At 35.8% G+C, this 25596-nt stretch overlaps 1 protein-coding gene across 2 annotated transcripts in view; it reads left to right on the top strand.

Moving 5' to 3' along the window:
• CFTR (CF transmembrane conductance regulator) overlaps positions 1-25596 on the top strand; it is a 112724-nt gene that overhangs the window by 49397 nt on the left and 37731 nt on the right. For both annotated transcript variants that reach the window (XM_087969317.1, XM_026669081.2), the window contains exons 8-17: positions 18-264; positions 3421-3513; positions 5090-5272; positions 6447-6638; positions 15171-15265; positions 15666-15752; positions 19593-20298; positions 20815-20943; positions 22650-22687; positions 23757-24019. In XM_087969317.1, coding sequence (XP_087825443.1) covers positions 18-264; positions 3421-3513; positions 5090-5272; positions 6447-6638; positions 15171-15265; positions 15666-15752; positions 19593-20298; positions 20815-20943; positions 22650-22687; positions 23757-24019 — 2033 coding nt within the window. The remainder of the gene's footprint in view (positions 1-17; positions 265-3420; positions 3514-5089; positions 5273-6446; positions 6639-15170; positions 15266-15665; positions 15753-19592; positions 20299-20814; positions 20944-22649; positions 22688-23756; positions 24020-25596) is intronic.

The following is a 25596-nucleotide window of genomic DNA, read 5'->3' on the forward strand; positions in this document are numbered from 1 at the left end:
TGCCTATCATTTTACAGAAGTGAACTGAAGCTGACTCAAAAAGCTGCATATGTGAGATACTTCAATAGTTCGGCTTTCTTCTTCTCTGGTTTTTTTGTGGTATTTTTGGCTGTCCTTCCATATGCACTGATCCATGGAATTTTCCTTAGAAAAATATTTACTACCATATCATACTGCATTGTTCTTCGTATGACAGTCACTAGACAGTTCCCTTGGGCAGTGCAGACATGGTATGATTCTCTTGGAGCAATAAACAAGATACAGGTATAGTATCTAAATCTAATTCATTGCAAGTTATAATTTATTCTTTTGTGGTGTCTTATCTTGCCAATTTATCATACAAAATATGTTAGAGTATTATTTTACTGACTTTTATTAAATGCTATTTGGGAAACCAGTTTTAACTTAGCAGGCAGAAATTCGACCAGGAGGGTATTCCAGATGATGTGGGCAGTGATGGAAAAAGCCCAGAACTGAGGCTTCATTAAGTGACAGTACTGGATTTGGAGACAGTTGATGCTATAGTATACAGATGAAACTCGAAAAATTAGAATATCGTGCAAAAGTTCATTTATTTCAGTAATGCAACTTAAAAGATGAAACTAATATATGAGATAGACTCATTACATGCAAAGCAAGATAGTTCAAGCCGTGATTTGTCATAATTGTGATGATTATGGCTTACAGCTCATGAAAACCCCAAATCCACAATCTCAGAAAATTAGAATATTGTAAAAAGGTTCAATATTCTAGGCTCAAAGTGTCCCAACTCTAATCAGCTAATTAAGCCATAACACCTGCAAAGGGTTCCTGAGCCTTTAAATGGTCTCTCAGTCTGGTTCAGTAGGAAGCACAATCATGGGAAAGACTGCTGACCTGACAGTTGTGCAAAAAAAACCCATCATTGACACCCTCCATAAGGAGGGAAAGCCTCAAAAGGTAATTGCAAACAAAGTTGGATGTTCCCAAAGTGCTTTATCAAAGCACATTAATAGAAAGTTATGTGGAAGGGAAAAGTGTAGAAGAAAAAGGTGCACAAGCAGCAGGGATGACAGCAGCCTGGAGAGGATTGTCAGGAAAAGGCCATTCAAAAGTGTTGGGGACTTTCACAAGGAGTGGACTGAGGCTGGAGTCAGTGCATCAAGAGCCACCACACACAGACGGATCTTGGACATGGGCTTCAAATGTCGTATTCCCCTTGTCAAGCCGCTCCTGAACAACAAATGTCAGAAGCGTCCGTCTTACCTGGGCTAAAGAAAAACAGAACTGGTCTGTTGCTCAGTGGTCCAAAGTCCTCTTTTCTGATGAGAGCAACTTTTGCCTTTCATTTGGAAACCAAGGACCCAGAGTCTGGAGGAAGAATGGAGAGGCACACACTGCAAGATGCTTGAAGTCCAGTGTGAAGTTTCTACGGTCTGTGTTGATTTGGGGAGCCATGTCATCTGCTGGTGTTGGTCCACTGTGCTTCATTAAGTCCAGGGTCAACACAGCCCTCTACCAGGAGATTTTGGAGCATTTCATGCTTCCTTCTGCAGACGAGCTTTATGGGGATGCTGACTTCATTTTCCAGCAGGACTTGGCACCTGCCCACACTGCCAAAAGCACCAAAACCTGGTTCAATGACCGTGGGATTACTGTGCTTGATTGGCCAGCAAACTCACCTGACCTGAACCCCATAGAGAATCTATGGGGCATTGCCAAGAGAAAGATGAGAGACATGAGACCGAACAATGCAGAAGAGCTGAAGCATCCTGGTCTTCCAGAACACCTCAGCAGTGCCACAGGCTGATAGCTTCCATGCCATGCTGCATTGAGGCAGTAATTGCTGCAAAAGGGGCCCAAACCAAGTACTGAGTACATATGCATGCTTCTGCTTTTCAGAGGTCCGATATTGTTCTATGTACAATCCTTGTTTTATTGATTGCATGTAATATTCTAATTTTCTGAGATTGTGGATTTGGGGTTTTCATGAGCTATAAGCCTTTGTCACCACAATTATGACAAATCACGGCTTGAACTATCTTGCTTTGCATGTAATGAGTCTATCTCATATATTAGGTTCACCTTTTAAGTTGCATTACTGAAATAAATGAACTTTTGCACGACATTCTAATTTTTCGAGCTTCACCTGTGTGGCTGGATAGGTAGATTGCCAGAGGAGAGGGTGTCTTGAATAACTAGAGCCTGGAGTGTTATAGGTGACAAATAGCACTTTGAATCATATTCAGAAGCCCACAGACAACCAATGGATCTCCCAAAGCTAAAGATCACCTAAATATATTGGGGCACACCCATTATGATATGGTCTCACAGATGGGTTCTAGAGCCCACCTACCCCACCAATTATAGCAGACTAGATATATTGCAGGTCTTTTCTGTGAAACTATGTCATCTAGTGGGAACCAGCCAGCATGTTTACTTTTTTTAGTGTCTGCCCTTTGTATTAAGATGGCTTCAACTCTGTCGGTCTTCGGGGAGGTCTTGAAGACCTAGCTCAAATGCAGAATTCACTATGTTAGTTGAGACCAGTACTTGTGGCCTGTTTTGTGTCTTGGTGGGGAAATTCTCTGTTATTTCATGACTTTGTAGTGTGGTATTTTATGCATATTTTTTATTAACTGCTGAGAGTTATTTCATTAAGATAGGTAGCCACATAAATTGGTTAAGAAAAAAAAATACATTGCTGTCTATGCTGCTTCTTTATAGAAAAACAGAAAACTGACAGCAGAAAAATATTTAGTGGTTCGTTGAGTCTGTCCTTTGAGTTTTTAATTTTTTTATTTAGATTTTTGTCATATAATGAACATGCATTTATCTCAGGCATGTTTAAACTCAGATGATTGACCCACTACCTCTGCTAGATGTTGGTTCCAAGCCCTCACTACTCTTTCTGTACAATTTGCTAACATTATTTTTGAACTTCCCACCTGTCAGTTGAAGTTATTCATTTTTGCTTTAATATTGAAAATGCTGCTTTCTAGAGCCTTTTTTACATTAATATATTTAAAGATTTAAACCATGTCTCCCCCCCTCCCCCCGCCATGTTCCCTTATTCTTCAAGGATAGCCCCAAGTCCAACTTTTTGTAATAGGAAGCAACTATAGCATAGATTTGGTTAATAGAGGTGAATTTAACTAGTTCATATTTTTGACTTAAGAAGTAATAAGAATCCAGATATAATAAGGAGGACTTGTTTCACTATTAAAACATTTTGCTTGACATTTTCCCACCACATCATGTCACAGCTTTCAATATACATTTTCATTAGAATAGATAGGCTATTTATAGTTATTTATTTCTGTCTTGTAATTAACATTATTTGGTATGAGAACCGGAAAATAAAAAAGAAACATTTAAATGTCCAAAGTTCAGTATATTGTGTTATATTTGTCTTTAAAACTCTCACAATTAAATTTACAGGATTTTTTGCAAAAAGACGAATACAAAACACTGGAATATAATTTAACAACCACGGGCCTTGAACTGGATAAAATAACAGCTTTTTGGGATGAGGTAATACTACAATTTGATTTTTATTGCATGTCACCATGCCACACTCTAGGAAGGCTGACTATACTCACAGAGTAGTTCCACCCTTAAAATATGACAACGTTTAATGGCTTTGGCAATGGTATAAAAATGGACAGATTAGTATGTAGTAGCAATTGGAGCTACTTCATCTAATTCATTATTACTGAAAGAAGACGATTTGCATTCTAACAATGCTAATAAGTAACATTATGTTCATATTACAAACCTTGTTAGTTGATAACTAACAATGTAAATCCATGGCTATGACTTCTTTAGCTGGTATTGGCCTTCATATACACTGGTTTTTCCCAAGAACCTAGAATGTCATAATATATCGGCATTGTAATATGTTTATTATTGTTATTATTAGTCAGTCTTGTATGATATTCCCTGTAATACTTTTGATTACAATAATATATCCAATTAACTATATCTATTCAAAAGAAGAACCAGTTTGATTTTGTGGTTAAGGTACTGGCTTAGAAACCAGGCTGTGAATTCTAGTTCTATTTTGGATATGAAAGTCATCTGGGTACCTTTGGGCCAGCCTCTCTCTCTGTCTCACCCCATTTTTTTGTGGGAAAAATAGGGGGAAGGAATATTGTGTATCTTTGCTTCCTTGAGTTGCTTATAACATAATAAAGGTGAGATAAAAAGCGAATAAATAGAAACAATTGATTTATAGAAAAGATTAATAAAATTTCTTTTAATTCAAAATCTACATCAGGATGTCAAACTGACAGCCCATGGGCCAGATGCAACTTATGCAGGCCATGTCCACCCCCCAGCTTCGCAAAGAGAAAAACGATGCAATATATCACGTGATGGCAACGTGACGCCACGGGTTTGACACCTGGGATCTACATCAAATCATAATTGTGGATCATGCTGGAAAGAGAAATTTAATCAACCTTGATCATAATTAAAAAGTGTGCTGTGAAATCGCTTAATTGCCAGTAGTATATGCCAGTAGTAGTATAGAGGGAGTAGGAGTCTATCCCAGATCAATAGATAATTGAATTTAAAGCATGTTTTTTAAAGTATATATAAACAAACACATGGTACAGTTTCACTGTAAACTAACAACTAATTCAGATATGCCAGATATTTTTAAAATAACAGCAACAAATGAAATAATTTAATGGGGTAAAGAAATGGACAAAGGATATGAAATAAATATTAGAAGGATTGATATATCTATGAAAAATTCTAGAATAGCAGAGTGTTATACTGTCTCTCAGCCAAACCCACCAATAATAACAATATTGTTATTGTGGTAAAAATAGGAAGTGGGAACATTATGTAGCACATGTCCAAATTGTAAAGTCAGATATACAATAAACAAACAAGCCTACGTTACTCTTTGGCATTTTACAATTTGAAGGACTGACTTTCTTTCTTTCTTTCTTTCTTTCTTTCTTTCTTTCTTTCTTTCTTTCTTTCTTTCTTTCTTTCTTTCTTTCTTTCTTTCTTTCTTTCTTTCTTTCCTTCCTTCCTTCCTTCCTTCCTTCCTTCCTTCCTTCCTTCCTTCCTTCTTTCTTTCTTTCTTTCTTTTCAGGGAAGTGGAGAGATCTTCACAAAAACAAAACAGGAACATGGTAATAATAAGATACCATCAACAAATGATGGTCTCTTCTTCAGTAATTTCACTTTTCATTTTACTCCTGTCCTTAAAGACATCAATTTCAAGATTGAAAAAGGAAAACTACTTGCTGTTGCTGGATCTACTGGAGCAGGCAAGGTAAAAAAAAAAAAAAGGCTGATTGCTAAAGTATAAATATGTTAATTCAGCAATATACTCTGTGTGTGTGTGTGTGTGTGTGTGTGTGTGTGTGTGTGCATAAGGGCATATATATACTGTACATACATAACATACCATACATACTAAGCTAGTCTAGTATTGAGTTAAAATACAAATATTGTTCTGCCTATAATAACGTGAGCTTTGTATCTTTGAGTATTGCAATGCAGAATCCACGCCATGTGCCCAGGCCATGTGCCATTCATATTCTCTGCAACTGAGATATCAATATAGTTGAGGAAGTCCCCAACATTTAAAATATTTTAAATGAAACAAATACTACTGTTACAAAATAAATGTTGCGATTTTTTTTCAAAAACACTGAAGAGAATCCGAAACCAGGCATTTCCATTCTATTGATGCTTAAGGAATAATACTCTTGACTCTTTAATAAATATAATGTTTTTTTTACTCTTATTGTGCTCAATGGTTTTTTATACTAGGTGTGACTGCTTATTTATTTTCATGCTAAGAATGTCAAAATGAGTAAATTCTGCAAAGAACTAAGGAAATCAGATTCTGTGTCCTCAACACATAAAATTGTTTAAAGCTACTTTTTTATTTTGGTGCTTGGATTTACTTTTGACATATATTCTCAATTGTTGATATATGTTGATTGCTAGTAGATTATTATTTCTAATTAAAGTAGGTTCTTGTCATTTGATTTTGGAATATGTATTCCATAGCTTTCTGAAGATTTTTCAAATTAGTATTGAAATAAAATGCTGAAATAAATATTAAGAAATGCAAGATCAGCACAGATTATTTATATAATGAATTAAAAATTAATCAATTTCAAAAGGCACAGGTAAGCACCAGATTTAGAGTTTACAGACAATTTCACATTTCTTTTGCCTTTTAAAGTTGAAACATTGCCATTAAGACACTAATATCTAGACTGTTTTTCCTGAGTTTTTAATAATTGTACATTTTGAGCTCTGCTAGAATTAAGCAGACATTTAAACATTTCTCTGATATTGTTTTAAAGATTAAATATGACCTTGGTATGTCCCATTAATCTAAAAATAGCAGAATAAGAACAGTTAAGTTTAGTAGGCTTGTTGTACAGATCTAATGAACAAATATTAATTATTGCTATCATTCTCAATAATAGACTTCTCTTCTAATGCTGATCATGGGAGAGTTGGAACCTTTAGAAGGTAAAATCAAACACAGTGGAAGAATTTCCTTTTGTCCTCAAGTGTCATGGATTATGCCTGGAACAATTAAAGAAAACATAATATTTGGTGTTTCTTATGATGAATATCGATATAAAAGTGTCATCAAAGCCTGTCAGTTAGAAGAGGTTAGTCTTCAACCTTGTATATTTTCTTCATGATTATAAAAAAAAAAATACTTGAAAACAAAAGATAATTAAAATTAATTGTAGCACATTTTAGGAAATACCGTGTAAATTTAAAATAATTAAAACATTTCTATAATTCAGAATAAAGTTATATGAACCCCATCCATATACCATTAATTTCATTGTTGTCGTTATACATCTTTATTGTTGAAAAAAGGCAATTTTATGCTGATCTTATAAATGGAGCAATGTGTATCATGATAGACCAATCTACCCTCAGAAGTAGACTAAACATTTCTAAATAAAGAAATGAATATTTCTAAATTACAATGATCTTACAGTTAGTTACTTTAAAAAAAATACCCCATTTTGAAAAATACATAGTTGTATTTAAGTATAGCTAATCAAAGTATGATCTAAAATAAATAGTATCAAGAAATATTATTCTGAGCTATTATATGCTGTTCTGCAAGCTATTAATAAGCATACCTGGAGAAGAATTAGTTGGTTATATTTTGTAGTATACCAAATATTACTGTTCCATGAATAAACCTTATTGTCAGGCACTCTGTTTTGAAATCCTGCTACCAAAAGTAGTAAGTAAACTATGTTACAAAGTCAAATGCACGCCACTGGCTAGCTGAATATGGTTAGCAAAGAAAAATATTTTAAAATGTCAATATATTAAATCAAAAGTTCAAAGTCAGAGTCTGATTTATGTATCGCTACAATCCTAATTGTAAGGATGAGGTGGCGGTCATGGCTTGAAGGTCTCTGAACAATTCTGAATTGTGCATCAGTTATGCCCTTTCCTGGACCAACAATTCTGCTCACAAGTCACCCACACCTTAGTCACCATCTATCTTAATTACCGCAATATACCCTACATGGAACTGTCCTTGAAAGTATCCAGAAATTCCAATTGGTTCAAAATGGGGTAGCTTGATTTTGTGAAAATCTAGATTTGCACAGCTGTCATCTCTCCTGCAGGAGCTACATTGGCTGATTTACTTCTGGGTCCAATTCAAGGTGCTGGCTTTAAAGTTTTAAAGGCCTCCATGGCTGGAAATCAGGTTATTTGAAGAAACATCTTTCCACAGTTATATCTAACAGAGTGCAGAGGCAGGATGTGTTTCAGGTCCCCTCTCTTAAGGAGCTCCATCTGGTGGGATCAAGAAACACCTTCTTTGGGGTAACACTCTCCCTATGGAACATCATGCAAAAATAAATGGCCCTCACTTTGACATCTTTCAAAACATGGTTTGCCAATGAAACTGGGGATCCCATGGTAATATGGAGCAATCATGGGGCTAGTTTAATTGTTGTGCCAGGAGGGGTGGGAATTTATTGGCTTTTGTATTGGGTTTTATTTCTGTAAGCCATCCAGAGTCACTGTGTGTGAGTTGACCAACTGTATAATTTTTTTAAATAAATTAAAAACTCATTTAGAATGCTGCATAATTTGGACATCTTATAGTTCTGATATCATCTGATAATCTACATAATGCCATGCATACAGAAAGTCAGATTAGCAGATTAGATGTATATTAGGACCTGGAAATACCAGTTCAAAAAAAGTATACCGTGTGATATCCAGCATTAGCCCATCTCTGCTTTTTTGCTCATGTATTCCACCTGCAAGATACTGTTATATTTGAATTTGTTCTGGAAATATCCTGTTTTTGTATGTCATTCATATTATATATTGTCAAGTGAGCAGTCATGTAATTCCTCCTCCGTTCATGCCTCAGTTATTTGGCATCTTGGATTAAGACATTTGTTCATGGAAAGGTTTTTCACCTTTGACTGGTGTGCAATCTGTTCCCTGATAAATTTATCATCAAATTTCTCTGGAGCAATTACAGGAGATGTGTCAGGTATTTTATCAAATAAAATTATGCACTTACGAAAGCAGAAGAAAATAGTTTACATAACTTTCTAGGTCTGAGATATCAGGAGAAAATGTTCATTCTGTAATGTGGAATGAAAGCATATTTGAGAGGGTGGAGTACTTTATTAGTTTTTGATTTTGTGTGTAAGAAGTGTTGGTATAGGTTTCAGTACAAAAGTACTTTGAGCTAGAATTGGGAATATTTAGGTGTGTGCTGTTTAACTCTGAATCACATTATTTTGTTAAATAGGTTTTATGTGAATTAGGGATGCTTTCTCTTTGCCAGCTCATCTTTTTTTTTTTTTTTGAAACAAATTTTATTAATTTTAAAGACAAACAAAGCATCATTAGACATTAAAGACATTAAACCTCTTTCCATTATAAATTTTTACAAGGCAGATAAAACATTATTTTATACAATATAATTCTAATATATCCCATTTCCACTTAAATATTTTTTAGCAAATTTCTCATTATTTCTCTTTGCTCTTATTCAATTACATTTCTTCTATATTTATCCATTTTATACTCATCATATTCATATTTTCCTCTGCCTTGTTTACAAATATTCTTCTCGCTTTCTCCCAAGGTTTTATTAAATCTCAATCAAACATACACACACAAAACACAAAAACATAAAAGTTCTTTTTAAAAAGTAGCTTGGCCCCGGATTACCTCTCTTTGTATGGACTTCAATTAAATTCATGTTCAACTTATATGCCATTACCTATCTTATTACCCTTCTATATCTCCATTATAACTTCTCCCCGCTTTCCACTCTTCTTAATTCTATTTTATTTATTTCATCTTAATTTAAATCATTATATTTGTATCTTTTGTCCATTCTTTTCCAATTATCCATTTATCTCATTCATATTAGAAAAAAAAAATTCTCCTGAAATCACTAATCGAAGTATGATACCTTTCCATCGCTCCCCTAAATTAACATTTAAGGTAACACCTAGTTCCCTATCTAATTCTGCTTAGTACATTCTACTTACTAAAATAGTAAATCCATAAAGTAATTAAATATATAATTAAACATTAAATCTCATAGCATTCCAATTATCTATCTCAAAAACAAATACCATAATAATAAGTTCATACACACATCCACGCAATAGTCAATTAAACTCTATACTTAAACTAAGTATTTTAAACATTCCTTTTAATATTTTATTAAATCTTAAAATCTATCATCATTAAACCTTTAATGTTTTAATCTTTACTTAAATCTTATAAAATTCTAATTTTCTATTTCTAATACAAATACTACAATACTATCATGTACCTTGCAGAAACATTTTGGAACAAAATTATGCATTACCCATTATCCCTAAAAAGATTTCTTTTCCACATCTTGTTTCATACCTTTGTGGCTTTTTCCCCCCTTCTTCCTTCCTATCTTATCCCATCTGGTCTTTTTACCCCCCTTAGCTTCCCCTCTCTGTTGTATTTCTCTTTTCTTTTGCTTTCTAACGTATTGATTTTGCATCTTATTTTTCTCTTTCTTGGATGTTTTTTTAAGTCATGTCCTTTTTAATCAACTTTGTAAACTCGTTAAAGATGGCTTCTTCTTCTTCTTCTTCTTCTTCTTCTTCTTCTTCTTCTTCTTCTTCTTCTTCTTCTTCTTCTTCTTCTTCTTCCCTTCCTCCTCCTCCTCCTCCTCCTCCTCCTCCTCCATTAATTGCTGTGTTTGTTGATAAGTGGCAAGCGCCATTTCTAAAAAGCGAAAAATTTCTCTCACACCGTCTTTACCTTCTTTTTTTATTTTACCATATTCCTCTCTTAGTTCATCAACAGATAAAGCCATTATAAACCTTTTCTTCTTTTTTTTCTCTCTTCTTCTTCTTCTTAAAACAACCAAGATAATTCAAAGCTTGAAACAATTCCCCAAAATCCCAAAGTCATCAAACAATCCAAACAGAGCACAAAGTTCTTCACACTTTTTCTTCCTGGCGTAATATCAATTGGCAAGGGAAAAAAAAACACCCAATCTGTATTTTAAAGTCTTATTGCAATTAACTTCCAATCTCAAAATCTTCCAGGCATCTCCTCCAACAAAATCTTAATAAAAAATTTCCTTTTGTCCTCTCCCTTCCCACTTATAACAGAAAGCTTTAAATTTTTACCTTCTGTAAAATAGCAGGATTTTCAATATCCATTTGTTAAATCCATGTGGAAGGAGAGTAAACTTTCTCTTTAAGCAATTTCACTCGCCGCTTGTAAATCTCTTCTGGAAACAAAGTATCTTTCAAAAAATCAGGATTTTCAGGATAATACTTGTATCTTATAGTCCCAGTTCAGTCAAAAAACTTTCGCTTCAGAACTTTCTCCTTCTTCCTCCAGCACAATCTTGTCCAGCTGTCAGCTTCTTTGTGGCGGCCATTGCTGACCGCCGCTCCACCGCCTTGAGAAAAGAGGGTTAAGCCGGGTGGGGAAGGGGTCTGCAAAAACCCCAACCCCCTGTCCGGATCCCTCCTATCTTCGGCTGCCTCTACGGGGCAACCTTAGCCTCCAAACCCGTCCGGATCGGAGGCACCAAGACGGCTAGCGCAACAGGGATCGCGCAGGATCGCGAATCCCTGCTGCTGCCGAAGCCGACAAACTGGAAGTCCCTCTTTGCCAGCTCATCTTAAAGTGTTTCTGGGACTAGAAAAAAGCAAGGACAACATAAATTCACATTTAAACCTTGGGACTTAAATTAATGTAGATTCTAATGAGAATATAATAAACAATATCCAAATATTCCAAGTGAGCTGGATTTCGGTTTACATGTAGGCAGAAAACAGAATGACAGTTACCGATCCAAGATGATTGGAATGGAGTGGAATGGAGTAGGTAGAGGAATAGAATAGAATAGAATTTTTCCTAGCTCACAGTCAATACAGATGGCCTTACTTCTAAGTTACCAACTTAGAAGTTGTCTGAACTGTTAATTTATCAGTTAAACCCAAGAAATATAGGGATTTTCATAATCAGGGCATTTCTATTCTAATGCAGATATTTAATAAAAACAAATAGCAGCTGTGCTCAACATGAATCTGGATTGTTAAAAATACATCTATGACCGGTAAACAAGGGTCCCACTGGGCTAACCCAAGTTTACAGCAGTTGCAAACTTTTGAGCTTTGCACAGGAAAAGTTTTGATAGCTTGTAAGTTACATGTTTTCAAACGGTTAGGAACTACTCTTGTGGATTTGTGATTTTGGTGTTTTATATTTAATGAGTAAAGCTTCTTGAATATAGATTTTAAAAAAAACCTCAATATGGATTTTAAAAAAACGTAGACAAAACAGTCTAAGCTGTGTTTAAATTGCTGTGAGAAAATATGCTGAAAAATTGTTTTGTCATGAACTCAGTCCCTGCAATTTCGCTGTCTCCTTCTCTTTAATTCGCTTTATCTACACCTTCCTATTTTTCCTGTAGCCAATTTAGGGCACATGGCTCTGAAGCCCTAGATTTACTATTAATCTATAGACTGTTAATGTTTTTAAAACTCTTCCTTTATTCTTTGCCAAGAATTTTCATATTATCTTTCCCTTTATCATTTTCACATTGAATTGAGTATTAAATTGCTTACAGCTTTATCTTGCATTTTTGTGTGTGTTGCTAACTGTTAACTTTGTACCTTTTAGACTGCTTTATAGTTTATGGTATTGGTTTACCATTCTCATTTATGCCCCAGTTCAATCCTGAAGGATGTATCTGTAAGCTTCAAATATCATTTTATAAAATATATTGATTGGTTAGTAATTATAGTTTTTTTTACTTAATGTATACATAATTCTATTTAATAACCTACAATATTTGATCCCAATAGAATTATCACAATGGGACATTCCAACTTGTTTACAGATGTTTAGGAGTATTTTCTGTTTATTTTAAGATTTGTCTTAGATAAACATGAAACACTAGTATAAGACAAAAATCTATGCACAATGTAAATATATTAATCCATTCAAAGGAAATGTATAAAGTAATTTCAGGTCTATCAAAACTATTTCTTCTTAAGACTTAATGTTACCTCTGTATTAGGGACAACATCCCTTCAAACAGTTGTAATGTAATGTTGGGAATGGATCTATATCTCCATCATATTCCTACAAGCATCTCAAGGCTTTTAATTGGCCATTGTAAGAAACAAAATTCTGAATTAAAATATGCTTTTTATAGTACAGGAAGGCTGCTATGAACTTAGTTGTGTGAGCAACCATAGTTTTGGGTGATCCAGAATATATATTATTTTTGCAAAGTAATTATACTATTATAGGCAAATATTTCAGATGACAAAATGCCATAATAAATTTTTAACTAAATAACTAAATAACTTTAACTAAATAACATTGTCTTATTAATATGCAATAGCCTTAAAATGCAATTCTGTGAAACAGAATTTATGGCTCTAATTTATATTATGCAAGAGTGTTACGTTAAGATCAACACTAAAGTCATATTGAAAGATCTACTCACACACCTTTGGTAAACATCCATTGTGGTTTGGGAATCTTTAACAGTTGATAAACAATAATGTTTAACTGTGTACTCAGAGTCTTGAAATTCAGGTGCTGATTTTTTTATTGAACAGATTACAGAAATCAGATATGGGAATGTGGAAGGAAAGAATTATGGCAACTTTTGGCTTGTTTTACTGAAAATGAAAGTGCTTAGACTAGGTCAGTTATAATCAGGCTTGTGCAGTTCATCAAATCAATCTATCAATCATCATCTCTTGTTTGACAGATTTGATTCATTGATTATGGACTAGCAAGCTCTTATTAACTTTTAGTCATCACATATAGGCCAGGATGATCTGTCCCTAACATGGCCCTTCAGGTTTTCCAACAATTCAAGTGTCACTGCTGTAATTGCGACTACCTGTTTGGCTCCTCCTATCTTATGGGGGTGAGTTATGATTGCCTTCTCCTACACAGTATGAAATGATGCCTTTGATGTTATCACCCATATCTTCTTGTATCACCTCTGCCTGCTATAAGTGCCTGTTTGTTTTAGCTGGGCAACTAGGATAAATGTCATGCTTTGGATGACCCTACTGGAAGTTCGTTGTCATATATTCTCACTGTTTTTCATTCATCCCTTCTGGAACAGTCCTGCCATCATGACTGCCATCACCCCACAAGTCACATATACTGTCACTATATGAGGCAGTGTAGCAGAACTTCAGAGGGGACACATTTCTCGAGTTTAATTAAAACCAGCCTTTTAAGAACCAAGCCTGTTCTTAAAGAACCTCATGTAAAATTATTGACTTTGTTACTAAATGAACATTAAATGTTATCAGTGTAATGCTAGATAGAAAACAAAAAGAATTCAGGAAATATCACAAATCAGTAGAAAATGTAATTAAAGGGAAAGTCATTCATCCTGTCATTAGTTCCAGAGAAGAAGTCCAATACTTTTTCAAAGGCAGTTTCTGGTACATCAGCCCCTTGGGATTCCATGACAGTGTCAAACAGAATGTGCTTAGGAATGATTCATTAGCTATTATACATTAGCATATTGCCAAGAATATCTGCCAAGCATCAGGTGAAGCCTATTTAATAAACTAAGCATTGTGGGAGAAGAGTTTTTTCCTCTGGTTTAGAAATTATTGAATTACAGGAAAACAAAGTTTAAAAATAAGTTATTATTTGTAATGAAAGGAAGGAATTAGCAGTTTCCAGATGGTTCCAAAAATAGGGCTGGAATATTATTCTATTCAAAAAAGTTCAAGGATCAAATACTATGTTGAGTCCCATTAGCTAAATTTTGAATACAAGTAATTTATTAATGACTGATGCAAATATGAAGTGATATAAATGTTGAAAAAAATGAAATAAATAACAATGAATTCTCTGTACTGATAATGTTCAGATTTACAATTGCTAACTAAATAATAGTTATGGCACATCCAAGGATATTACCACCAAGTTTGCTATATCTATATAATTTAAAAATGCATGACTTCATTTTATTTTGGTCTTCTAGACTTTTTATTTGTGTGTTGTTTATGACTTATTATTAAGGTCTGTGAGTTTTACTCTTAGGTATTTTATAATTATTATAATAGCAATAGCAATAGCACTTAGACTTATATACCGCTTTATAGTGCTTTACAGCCCTCTCTAAGCGGTTTGCAGAGTCAGCACATTGCCCCCAACAATTTGGGTTCTCATTTTACCCACCTCGGAAGGATGGAAGGCTGAGTCAACCTTGAGCCTGGTGGGATTTGAACTGCCAAATTGTAGGCAGTTGGCTGCAGCAGAAGTAGCTTGCAGTACTGCACTCTAACCACTGCGCCACAGAGGCTCCTAATCATTGACCCTCAGTCAGTTATGTGAAAAAAATATTTCCTAAAGAAGAGAATATATTTAGCTCAGCATTGAACTGTGAAGTCCTTGGAGTTTTCCAAGCTTAGTTGTTAATTGCAAATGTTTTATTATCCAACTAGGTAATATCATTGAATCCGGGGTTTTGCTCCCTGTTTTATATAAAGTAGCTTATCTTGTCAGATAAACATAATATTCATCTTCTTAGCCTAAACTAAGAGCATTGTTATGAAAACTTATTCATTTGTTTTGCTTTGGATGCCATATCTTAAAAACAGAAAAATTAATATCTTTATACAATAATTCAACAGGATATTTCAAAGTTTCCAGAGAAAGATGACACAGTTTTAGGAGAAGGTGGAATAACTCTCAGTGGAGGTCAACGAGCCAGAATTTCTTTAGCTAGGTGAGTAGAAATAATGGTATGTTGTTTTGAATGAAGAGAATTAAATTTCACCTGTTCTTAAGGGGAAGTAACCTTACATACATCTTAAATATTTTTATTTCTAAAGTCAGAATATTGTACCATTTAGTTTAATAGAACTTACTTCTGATGAATGGATATATAAGATTAAAATGGAATATTACATAATTCCTCTATTTTAAAATTTTATAACTGCCAGTTGCTGCATTTTGCCTATTATTTCTTATTTAATTTAATGAAAGAATTTGCTTTGACTAAATGTATTTTATCATATATAACAATAATTCAAGTATAATAAAATCAAAATAATTAATCAAAACAGTATTTACGTTTTAGCATATATTGAATGACAGCTAACTAAATTTCTTTGACATCTATTTAGAGCAGTGTATAAAGATGCCGATTTGTACCTTTTGGATTCTCCTTTTGGTTATTTAGACATGTTAACAGAGAAAGAGATATTTAAAAGGTAGGATACGTTTTTATATATTTAGTTAACTACTAGATAAAATGGTACTGTACAAGGAGATAGCAAATGATTTATAAAGAGCAGTTTTGACATCCAGTAAGGACATCTAACAGAGAACATCAGTTTCTGAAATTTGTACTTGTTAAATTATTTAAGGGCCTATAAATAAAAGCAAACAAATGCTCCAATTCTAATAAATCCTTATGCTCATTTCCACATCATAATCCAATCAGAATATTAATGTTTTATGTTAACATGCACACATTAGTCATTCCACTATGAATAATAACATTTTCTGCTTGTTGAACTTCCTTTGTAATTTAGCATTATCAGGTTTATAATGGAATTTAAATGATCCCCATCCTTTACAAATGCTTGTGTAACTGGGCCTCAAAAAGATAATTGAAGATCTATTAATCCTCTTTATAAACCTACTGGTATATGATGGTTTCTTTTGTTGATCACTTACAAACGTAAGAGCCACAGCAAATTAAAAACCCATTTTGAGTACCCTTCTCTTGAGGAATCAGAATAGAAAAGGAAATGGAGCTATGAAAGACTTATCCTCACAGCCAGCTTGACCCATGTCCGGAATGGACCAGCAATCATTTTTGGAGAGAAGGAATGGATTTCATTGTCCTGACTTCATCTTCTACCCATCATGAATGTGATTTCAAGATTCATTTTCTGGTTCTTTTTAAAAGTGGTGTTTTTCTGCTTCTGTCAACACAGTGTTTCCAGTGTTCCTGCTGCACTTCTAAGCCAGCCGTGCATTTTGATTGGTTTCTTTTCAGATGTAAAAATATTCCCCTCATGCTATTTTTTTCCAGCTTTTCCTGAATAATGCCTGCTGCGGCTCCTGTTATTGTATGTCTTTCTTACCAATATAATATTGTATAACTTTGCTGACGTGCAGTTTGAAACTTGCTATTTTTTACTGTTTACTTTTTTTCTTCATTCCTCCTTCCCTCCCTCCCTCCCTCCTTCCAATGTTTGGTCACATGACCATGGGAACACTGCAACAATTTTAAATGCAAGGATTGGTCATAAGTCACTTTTTCCAGTTCCATTATATCTTTGAGTGATAGCTGAATGAACAATTGTAAATTGGGGATTACCTATACCGGGGGTGTCAAACTCGATTTCATTGAGGGCTGCATCAGGGTTGTGTTTGACCTTGGAGGGCTGGGGGCATGATCATGGTGGACATAGCTGGGGTAGGCGTGGCCATGACACAAGACTTGTGTGGGAGGGCATCTGTGGTAGCCAAGTACTAAGGCGTGACTTCCCTCATTCTTTTCCTAATTCTCATTTCCCTCCCTCCCTCCCTCCCTCCCTCCCTCCCTCCCTCCCTTCCTTCCTTCCTTCCTTCCTTCCTTCCTTCCTTCCTTGTCTTCTTTTTCCTTCCTTCTTCCTTCTAATTTCTTCTTCCTTCCTCTCTTTCCTTATTTTTCCTTCCTTGCTCTCTTCCCATCTTTTTTTCTTTTTCTTTCCCTTTCCCTTTCCCCTTTCTTGTCCCTTTTTGCATGCTTAAATGCAAAAGAGGAAACATTTCTCCTTTTGTTTTGTTTTTAGTTTTGATAGCCTTCTGCCAGCTTATAATGGGGCATGGGGGTCGATGCTAGTCAATTTGAAATAAGAATGAAACCATCAGGAAAAGTCAGCTTGCTTAGAGTTTGGCTCTTTCCTCAAGAAAAGAGTTAGTAGAAGTCAACTCCATTGATGAGCAGGGAACAGAAAGCAAGTGTGGCAATTTGACTTTAGTTGAATTATGTGTGTAAAGAGAGAGGGAGAGGAAAGAAAGACAGGAAGACAGGAAGACAGGAAGACAGAAAGAAAAAGAGAGGCAGAATCCAAGTCAATATAGGACTTCAGAAACCTCAGCCAAGCCACCAGTCCCTTTTCTGTGACAAGTAGAATCTGTTAAAAAGAAGGACATGTTTAATTACTCTCTGGGGAATATAAATCAGAAAGGGGGAAGATATGATTTTCTGAATAGTCTCAAAAAGAAGAGAAAAGGTGAGTTGAGGAGCAAGTCAAAAAAAGCTGACTGTGGAACAACAAAGCAAATTGCAAGAGCTTCTTGAACAAAAGTCACAGCAGGAGGTTGCCGAGGAAACTCCAGAAAGAAAAGGAGATTTATCCCAGAAAAGGCAGCGAAGGGAACTGCCTAAGCAAAGAAATAAACCCTTCTGGCTATAGGGAAAAAAATGACAATGGATGCAAACTAGAAAGTGCAGTGAAAAGTTGGGGTTAGAAAAAAGCTGAATGGGAGAAAAGGAAAGAAATGCCGCTAAGGAGAAGATCATCTTGCCTTGACTAGTTGTAGGCAAAATTCAGATTAAAGCTGCCTAAAGTTGAGTCTATGTAACCTCAAGAATCCCTTCTGTTGTTCTCTCTGCCACCAAACCAGAAGTCTTCCAGTCCTCTCAATGAGTGTCAGCGAAGCAAAATTAGGGGTTAAAATTTTCCAACTCAGAAACCTCTTGAACCTGCCAGTGCCCAATTTCACTGCCTCAAGAAATTGACCCTGGAAGAGGGATTTCCTTGCAACTGGACTTTGTTATCCAGTCCACAGTGTTTTTTTAACTGCTTTTCTCATTTCTATGCCATCCATATTTCTTCTTGTTAAGCCTGAATTAGTTAAGGAAAACAAACTAAACAGAATGTGTAGCGTAGTCAGATAGGCAGACAGGTAAATGTGTGAGATAAGTTTGTATTTTAGTTAACACGCAGTAAAAGCAGATACGCTTGTGCTATCAAAAATATAGTTTATTCCATTAGGAATTATAGCATAGTCAAATAAACGGTCCATTAGTCATGTATCATTTCAGTCAGTCCAGTCGAGGATACTCAATTTGCAAAGTCCGTGTTGAATAGCCAATGTCAGTTCACTTACAATAAATCAGTCCGTATTATCTCTTCTCTCTGTTGAGAAATCAACACTCCTTTCTCTCCTCGTTCCAGTAAGGAAAAACGCAGTCATCAATCCATCCAGTAATTAGGGATCATTAAGCCAGAGAGAGCTGCAATCGACTTGCTTCTTTTATGGTGCTTTTACAACCACACCCTTAATTACATTCTTGTAGTTAAAGTTACACACACTTAAACCAACAAACCATGATAACTTATTTATTATTTTTACCCAAACCAGTTAGGGTAAACAATGTTATCCCTAACACTTCTGTGACAATGTGTCTCCTTGCACCTTATATTTGGACTCCGCTCTCTTTGGCCACCTACTTTTTTGGGGGGAAAATGCTTTCCTGACCAATTTTTTTCTTCTTCTGATGGCTTGCGTATGTTCCCAACTATTTCCTTTCCCAACTATTTTCCTGCAACACTCTCAAAGCCAAAACGGGGCACAGGGGGAACCACCTGAGCCCTTCCCCCCGTGCCTCATTTAAGGCTTGGATGGCCTCCTACACCACCCTGTCAGCCAAAATGGGGTCCAGGGAGCTACCCACAGTCCTCCCATGTCCTGTTTTGGGCCTGGTTGGCCTCCTGCCAAAACGGTGCTCGGGGCCACTCATTTTGGATAGCAGAGGAACCATGGGCTGGTCCTTTGCTATTTCCAGGCTGGCCCCACAGGCTTGATCTAAGCAGCCCATGGGCCGGATTGGGCCCATGCGTCTTGAGTTTGACACCCCTGATCTATAGTCAGATATCCAGCACAATTATGATTTGCCTGGAAAATAGTGTTCTTTTTCAATCCCCTAATTTTATTGTCAGCTAAATGAATGTAGGATAGCTTTCTTGAATTAGGAAGCACTCGTATAATAAAGTCATCAATATGTAGTACCTAACTTCACATCTGCATTTTTCTTTCTTTTTCTGAAGTTGCATTTGCAAGCTTATTGTGAATAAAACTAGAATACTTGTCACTTCAAAGTTGGAACACTTAAAGATAGCAGACAAGATATTGATTCTCCATGGAGGATGCTGTTATTTCTATGGAACATTTTCTGAGCTTCAGGGTCAGCGACCCAACTTCAGTTCTGAGCTGATGGGATGGGATGCTTTTGACCATTACAGTCCAGAAAGAAGAAACTCCATTCTTACTGAAACACTGCGGCGTCTCTCTGTTGATAATGATGGCATGACTTCACGAAATGACATGAAAAAAGCATCTTTTAAACAAACATCAGATTTTCCTGAGAAAAGGAAGAACTCTGTAATGAATGCACTAAATTCTAGCCGCAAATTTTCTCTCATGCGAAAAACATCACTTCACGTCAATGGTAAGGAAGAAGGTCTTGGAGAACCAGCAGAAAGAAAGTTGTCTTTAGTACCAGAGTCTGAACAAGGGGAGGCAATTCTGCCTCGCAGCAATGTATTAAATTCAGGGCCCACATTCAGAGGGCAGAGAAGACAATCTGTACTTAATTTAATGACCAGAACATCAATTCATCCAAGTCAAAGCATTTACAGAAAAAGCAGCACATCAGTGTTTCAGCGATCTTCTGAAGCAGACATCTATGCAAGGCGTTTGTCTCGGGACAGTCTGGTAGAAATAACTGAAGAACTTAATGAAGATGATTTAAAGGTATATATTTCAAATAATTGTAGCTAAATGGTTGTAAGTGGCCCTGTTTCTTGGATGTCCAGCTTGGTGTATTGCAAGATAATATTTCCAATTCAAAGAATCATTAGGTTTTAGTTTAATATGCTGATACATTTATTAAGGAAACATGTACAAAAAAGAATATGTTAGGGGAAATTGCATTTGAAAGTGTGCTTTCATTTTTAAAAGTAAATGATCCTGAATAGGACATTCTGTTCCAACTACAATAACAATATATCAGGAGAAATCTCAAAGGGAAGTATTCCTCTCACTTTTTAAAGGGCTATGGATATGAATGAATAAGAGGATAAACATAACATTCTTAAACACATTGTTGTCTAAAAGAAAGCTGGAAACCAAAATTGTAAGCATATTAATAGGAATTCTCATGAAAACCAATAGCAATAACACCTAGGCTTATACTGATGATACCAATAGGGTACAAACAAGACGTAATTATATAGAACAGTCTAATTGTATTCTCAATTATTTTGCCAGGAATGTTTCTTTGATGATTCAGAGGCCATGAATGCAGTCACTTCATGGAATACATACTTCAGATATATAACCATCCACAAAAAAATGATTTTTGTATTATTTATATGTCTTATTATTTTTTTAATTGAGGTAAGAATATTATAATCATGAATTCGACTTTTAAAAAATCGCTTATGCAACAATTGTAAAAAACAAACAAACCCATTCTTATTTCGTGCATGCTGTACAAGATGTATAGAAGAACAAGGCTCTAATAAAAAAAGAGCGATAGAAACTTCCTTCCTTGGTCATTAGCCAGACTCCTTCTCTGCTGTGTTCAACTCCACCTCAAGTCTCCCCCTCCTCAGCCATTTTGCCCTTTATCTCTGCTCTTTTGGCTACTTTGCGCTCTGCTGCCGCTGCCATCTGCATCCCATGCCATCCTTAGTTGATTTTCACAGTTTTCTTCCTTCTGCTGCTGCTGAGGCATGCCAGGTGGAGGTAGCTGCTGGATCTTTGCAAGTGTTTTGTGAGGCTTCCCCAAGTCTTTCGTAGCCTTCGCTGTGGATACCACGATCATTATACATTCAAGGATCAGCCTTAACTGCGTTCAGTTAGCATTGTCCTAAATTTGAACAGTCACTGTGTCAGCCTTCAAGATCTTCTACCTTTGCTTTGCATCTTTCGGCTGCCATAAGTAACGGGGGGAGGAGGGGGGACAAGTATGGGAAGCGAGCTGGAGGTGGTACAAACTAGCATTGTATAAACTGAGGAGGGGGGAGAGTACATTCTTGCTTAGGTTTCTATTTCTCGCTTAGCTTTCTTTTCTCTGCACAGCTGCAAACCTTTATCAAAGTATGCCAAGGTCAACGGACAGAAACTTCATCACCACCTGAAGATGTCCACATGATGATATTCACAACTTTTAATTGGAAGAACCATTTGAACTATTGGGGGTGGGAACATTTCCATCACTTTGTATATGTGATTTACGCGCCTATTTCCTCAGATTCAGAATTCTCTTGTTGCTACCACTTCATTTCCAGTAAAAGATATCTTTTCTCTAATTAAAAGAGTCTAAGTATTTCTTTCTTGGATTTTGAATGGAGCACCAGCTGACACACTGAATAGTACTTAAGCAAAGATTATCTATATCGCAGAAACCAAATGTATTAATTCTGATATTTTACAAGTTTATTATTATTTATGTTAATATATTTGTATGGCTGTCCATCTTGGCAGCTCCCAGCAATAAAACTATAAAAACCATTAAAAACATAAAAACATAAAGTCTACCACCTCAGATGTAAATTTTCACTATGTTAGCCTAGACACCAGGATGTTTGGATACTGTAACTTTTTAATTGAGTGATCTCCAACAATATGCATGCAGAAATACATAATACGGACATTCACTGAACAAAATAAAATACAAAAATGTATGCAACTGGGAGAAACAAATGTGAAAACATACACACATTTTGATTCTAACTTTTTAAAAAACCCCAGCAAACTAATATAGAAACAGGAGGAAATAAGATTGGGAAATGAGTGAAATTGAAATTGACAGATGCATCCAATTTTCAAGGGGTACTTCAACAGGCCTGTAGATAATAGAATTACAGCACCTGAAATAATTTCCTTGTACAGAATTATTACATTGTAGTTTGGCAGTTCTGTTTTATAATTGAACACTTTATAAATTAGAGTAACACTGGACATAAACTTCTGGTTGACTTTATACATGTTACAATCAATATGTGAAATTATATATTTTATAGAATGTGTGAGAAATCTATAGAATGCCAAAAATGGAACGTCGAAGTATGAATTAACTATCAATTTTCTATTTTTAGGTGGCTGCTTCCCTGATTGGGCTATACTATATCACTAGGTGAGTACAATAGTACAATATTAAAGATTTATTTATGTTATGTAACTCTAACATTTCAATGGGGCTAAGTTTTAATATTTAAAGCTAAAGCAATTACCACATGCCCAGTTAAATGGCATCACATGATGTTGGTGGATCTCAATAAGCTAAGCATTGTCTTCTTAGTTGGTATGCTAAGAAATGCCCGGAACAGGTGATGCAAGGAAGCTGAAAAAGACATATCAGAAGATGATAATGGAAAACCATTTCCATTCCATTGTCATGGAGTCATCAGGAGTTGAATTCCACTTGAAGGAGATTTTATTTTTAGTCATAATATTAAATGCATAAATATAATTAATGCATAGCTTGTTCTGAAGGTTGAACAGACCAAAAGAATTTCTCTCTTTCTCTCCCTGCCATAAAATGATAAAACTGCTACTTCTAGTTCAAGATTCTCCATTGGCATCAATTGGACTCCCTTTAATTTATTCCTACATTTCAAATTTTCATTTGGCTGCCACTTAAAACAAATCTATTAACTGGTAACACTTTTAATCCAGAGCTTGCTTAGTCTTACATGGATGATTTGTTATTATATGCTATAGCTGAATTCTGTACTTTTAAAGGTTTCTGTCTCATCCAATTATTCTCAAACATGACCTGCAAATGTCTACTAAAATATATATTCTTTGAATTCAATGGGATTATTCCTGTGTAAACGTATAAATGACAGTTTTCCTGTTGTCTTTTTTTTGGACAGGAATATTTTTTATCAAGTGTGGTAGTATAACAATAAATGAGGAATAATGCTAACAATAACAATTTTGATGTCTTATTTTAACTTCATAAGACATCAAAATTGCTGCTCTTAGCATTATTCTTTGCTCCTTTTCAAATACTTAATCATAAATTCATGTCCCTTTAAAACAATCAGTTTTATCAAAACAGCATTCCCATAAACTATCAAATTGTGATTTCAATGCTAGTATGACATATCATGCTTTTAAAAAATGAAACTCAGTATGCGACTGTAAATTTATAAACAACTATAAACTGATAATAATATGTGTTTGTGTCTATTTTATAGATGTGTTGTTTCAAATGAAACAGAGTCAACAAAAAACAATACCTTGGATGGACTGAGGAACAGTACAGTTATTATTACTAAGACTAGCAGCTTTTATATCTTCTACATTTATGTGGGGGTGGCAGATACCTTGCTAGCCATGGGGGTCTTTAGAGGCCTACCCCTAGTACATACTCTTATAACAATTTCCAAGACTCTTCATCACAAGATGCTTCATGCATTACTTCAAGCTCCTATGTCTTCCCTCAACAAACTCAAAGCAGGTAACTAAAAGTCACGCAATCTGTAGTAATTTTTATATGCTTAGGTAATGTTGAGTTCAGGCAAAGGAGACGTTGGTGATTCATTCCATCATTCAAAATTGGAAAACATTCTCAAAACAGGTTGCAATAATCAGTTTTTAAAAATCCAAATATATTGGAGATAGACATTCGGACGCCATCTTTGATAGAGGATGTCCTCTGGATATTTAAGAATAGAAGGCATGAATTCTTAATCCAGGTCCATTACCAGCTTTCACACATCTCTGCATATATTAGCATTGGCATTAGATCCTCTCGTGCTATGTAGCATATCAGGCAGCATGTATGCATAAGAGTGGCAAATTTACAATGCAACGGAGATATCTTATAATAAAACCACATATAGCAAAGGCATTTGCTAGGCATTTAGGGCAGAATGGGACAACTCGGCATAGCCAGCTTGGCATGGCCAGCTCACCACCACCAAGTTGCCTCTGCCTTTGACAACTACAACCGCTAAGTCGCTGCAGAACATCACGGCCAATTTGCTGTGGGGACAACTTGACATGGGCAGCTGGAGGGAGAACTTGGGTGGGCAGGTGAGTGAGCAGGAGGAGCATGACACAGCATTGGCAAAAATGTATGCGCAAAGGGGAAATGCCAGGCCTTCTCTACCTCGCTGGCAAACAGCCCAAACATTGCCACTACCGTCCAATGGCCCGAACTCCAAACAGCCCAGAGCTCAGCACAGCAGTGGCGGCAGCAGTGGCAATTGAGGTATGTTCAAATAGGAAGGCCCTGGCTGCTGCCGCTCTGCACCCTGCTCACCCACTCGCTTGCCCTGTTCTCCAGCTGCCATGGCATATTGTACCTGCAGTGAATTGGCCATGTTGAGTCGTCCTACATGACGGTGTAGTTGGCAGAAGTGATTTGGGTGGCGGTCTGATAGCAATGAGCTGGTTGCACTAAACTGGTTGCACCACGTTGCCCCATCATTACAAGCTTGACTTTTTTTAAAAGCAGAACTTAACTCCACTGCACAGCGCACTTTTCACAAGGGAGGTTCGATTAAAAATAGAAGCAATTATTTCTGAACACTGTCGTATAAGTGTACTGAGAAGGAAACCATTGGTGAATCTTACGTTTGCTTAAACTCATCTATGATGTCAAATATTTATTAATTTTATATTATTTATAATCTGCCCTAAGTTTGAAGGCTTCAGCAGCATACAGTATACAGAGCCTGTTCCATCTAGTGGTTAAGGCGCCAAGCTAGAAACCAGGAGACTGAGTTCTAGTCCCACCTTAGGCATGAAAGCTGACTGGGTAACTTGGGCCTGTCACTCTCTCCCAATCCAACCCACCTCATGGGGTGTTGTGGAAAAGAGGAAGAGGAAGAGGAAGGAGTATTAATGTATGTTTGCCACCTTGAGTTACTTTAAAATAATAAAGGCAGGATAAAAATAATCTAATATATAAACAAAATAAAGCTTCAAATGTATAACATTATCGGGGGCTGCATCAAATTGATTGGAAGATGCATAGGTATATAAATGTTTTATATGAATAAGTAAAATAACCTTATAACCCAAAAATGT

This window comes from Notechis scutatus, chromosome 6 (genome assembly GCF_049901735.1).
Source record: "Notechis scutatus isolate UNSWTSFEM ecotype Mainland chromosome 6, rNotScu1.2, whole genome shotgun sequence".
Taxonomy (NCBI): Eukaryota; Metazoa; Chordata; class Lepidosauria; order Squamata; family Elapidae; genus Notechis; species Notechis scutatus.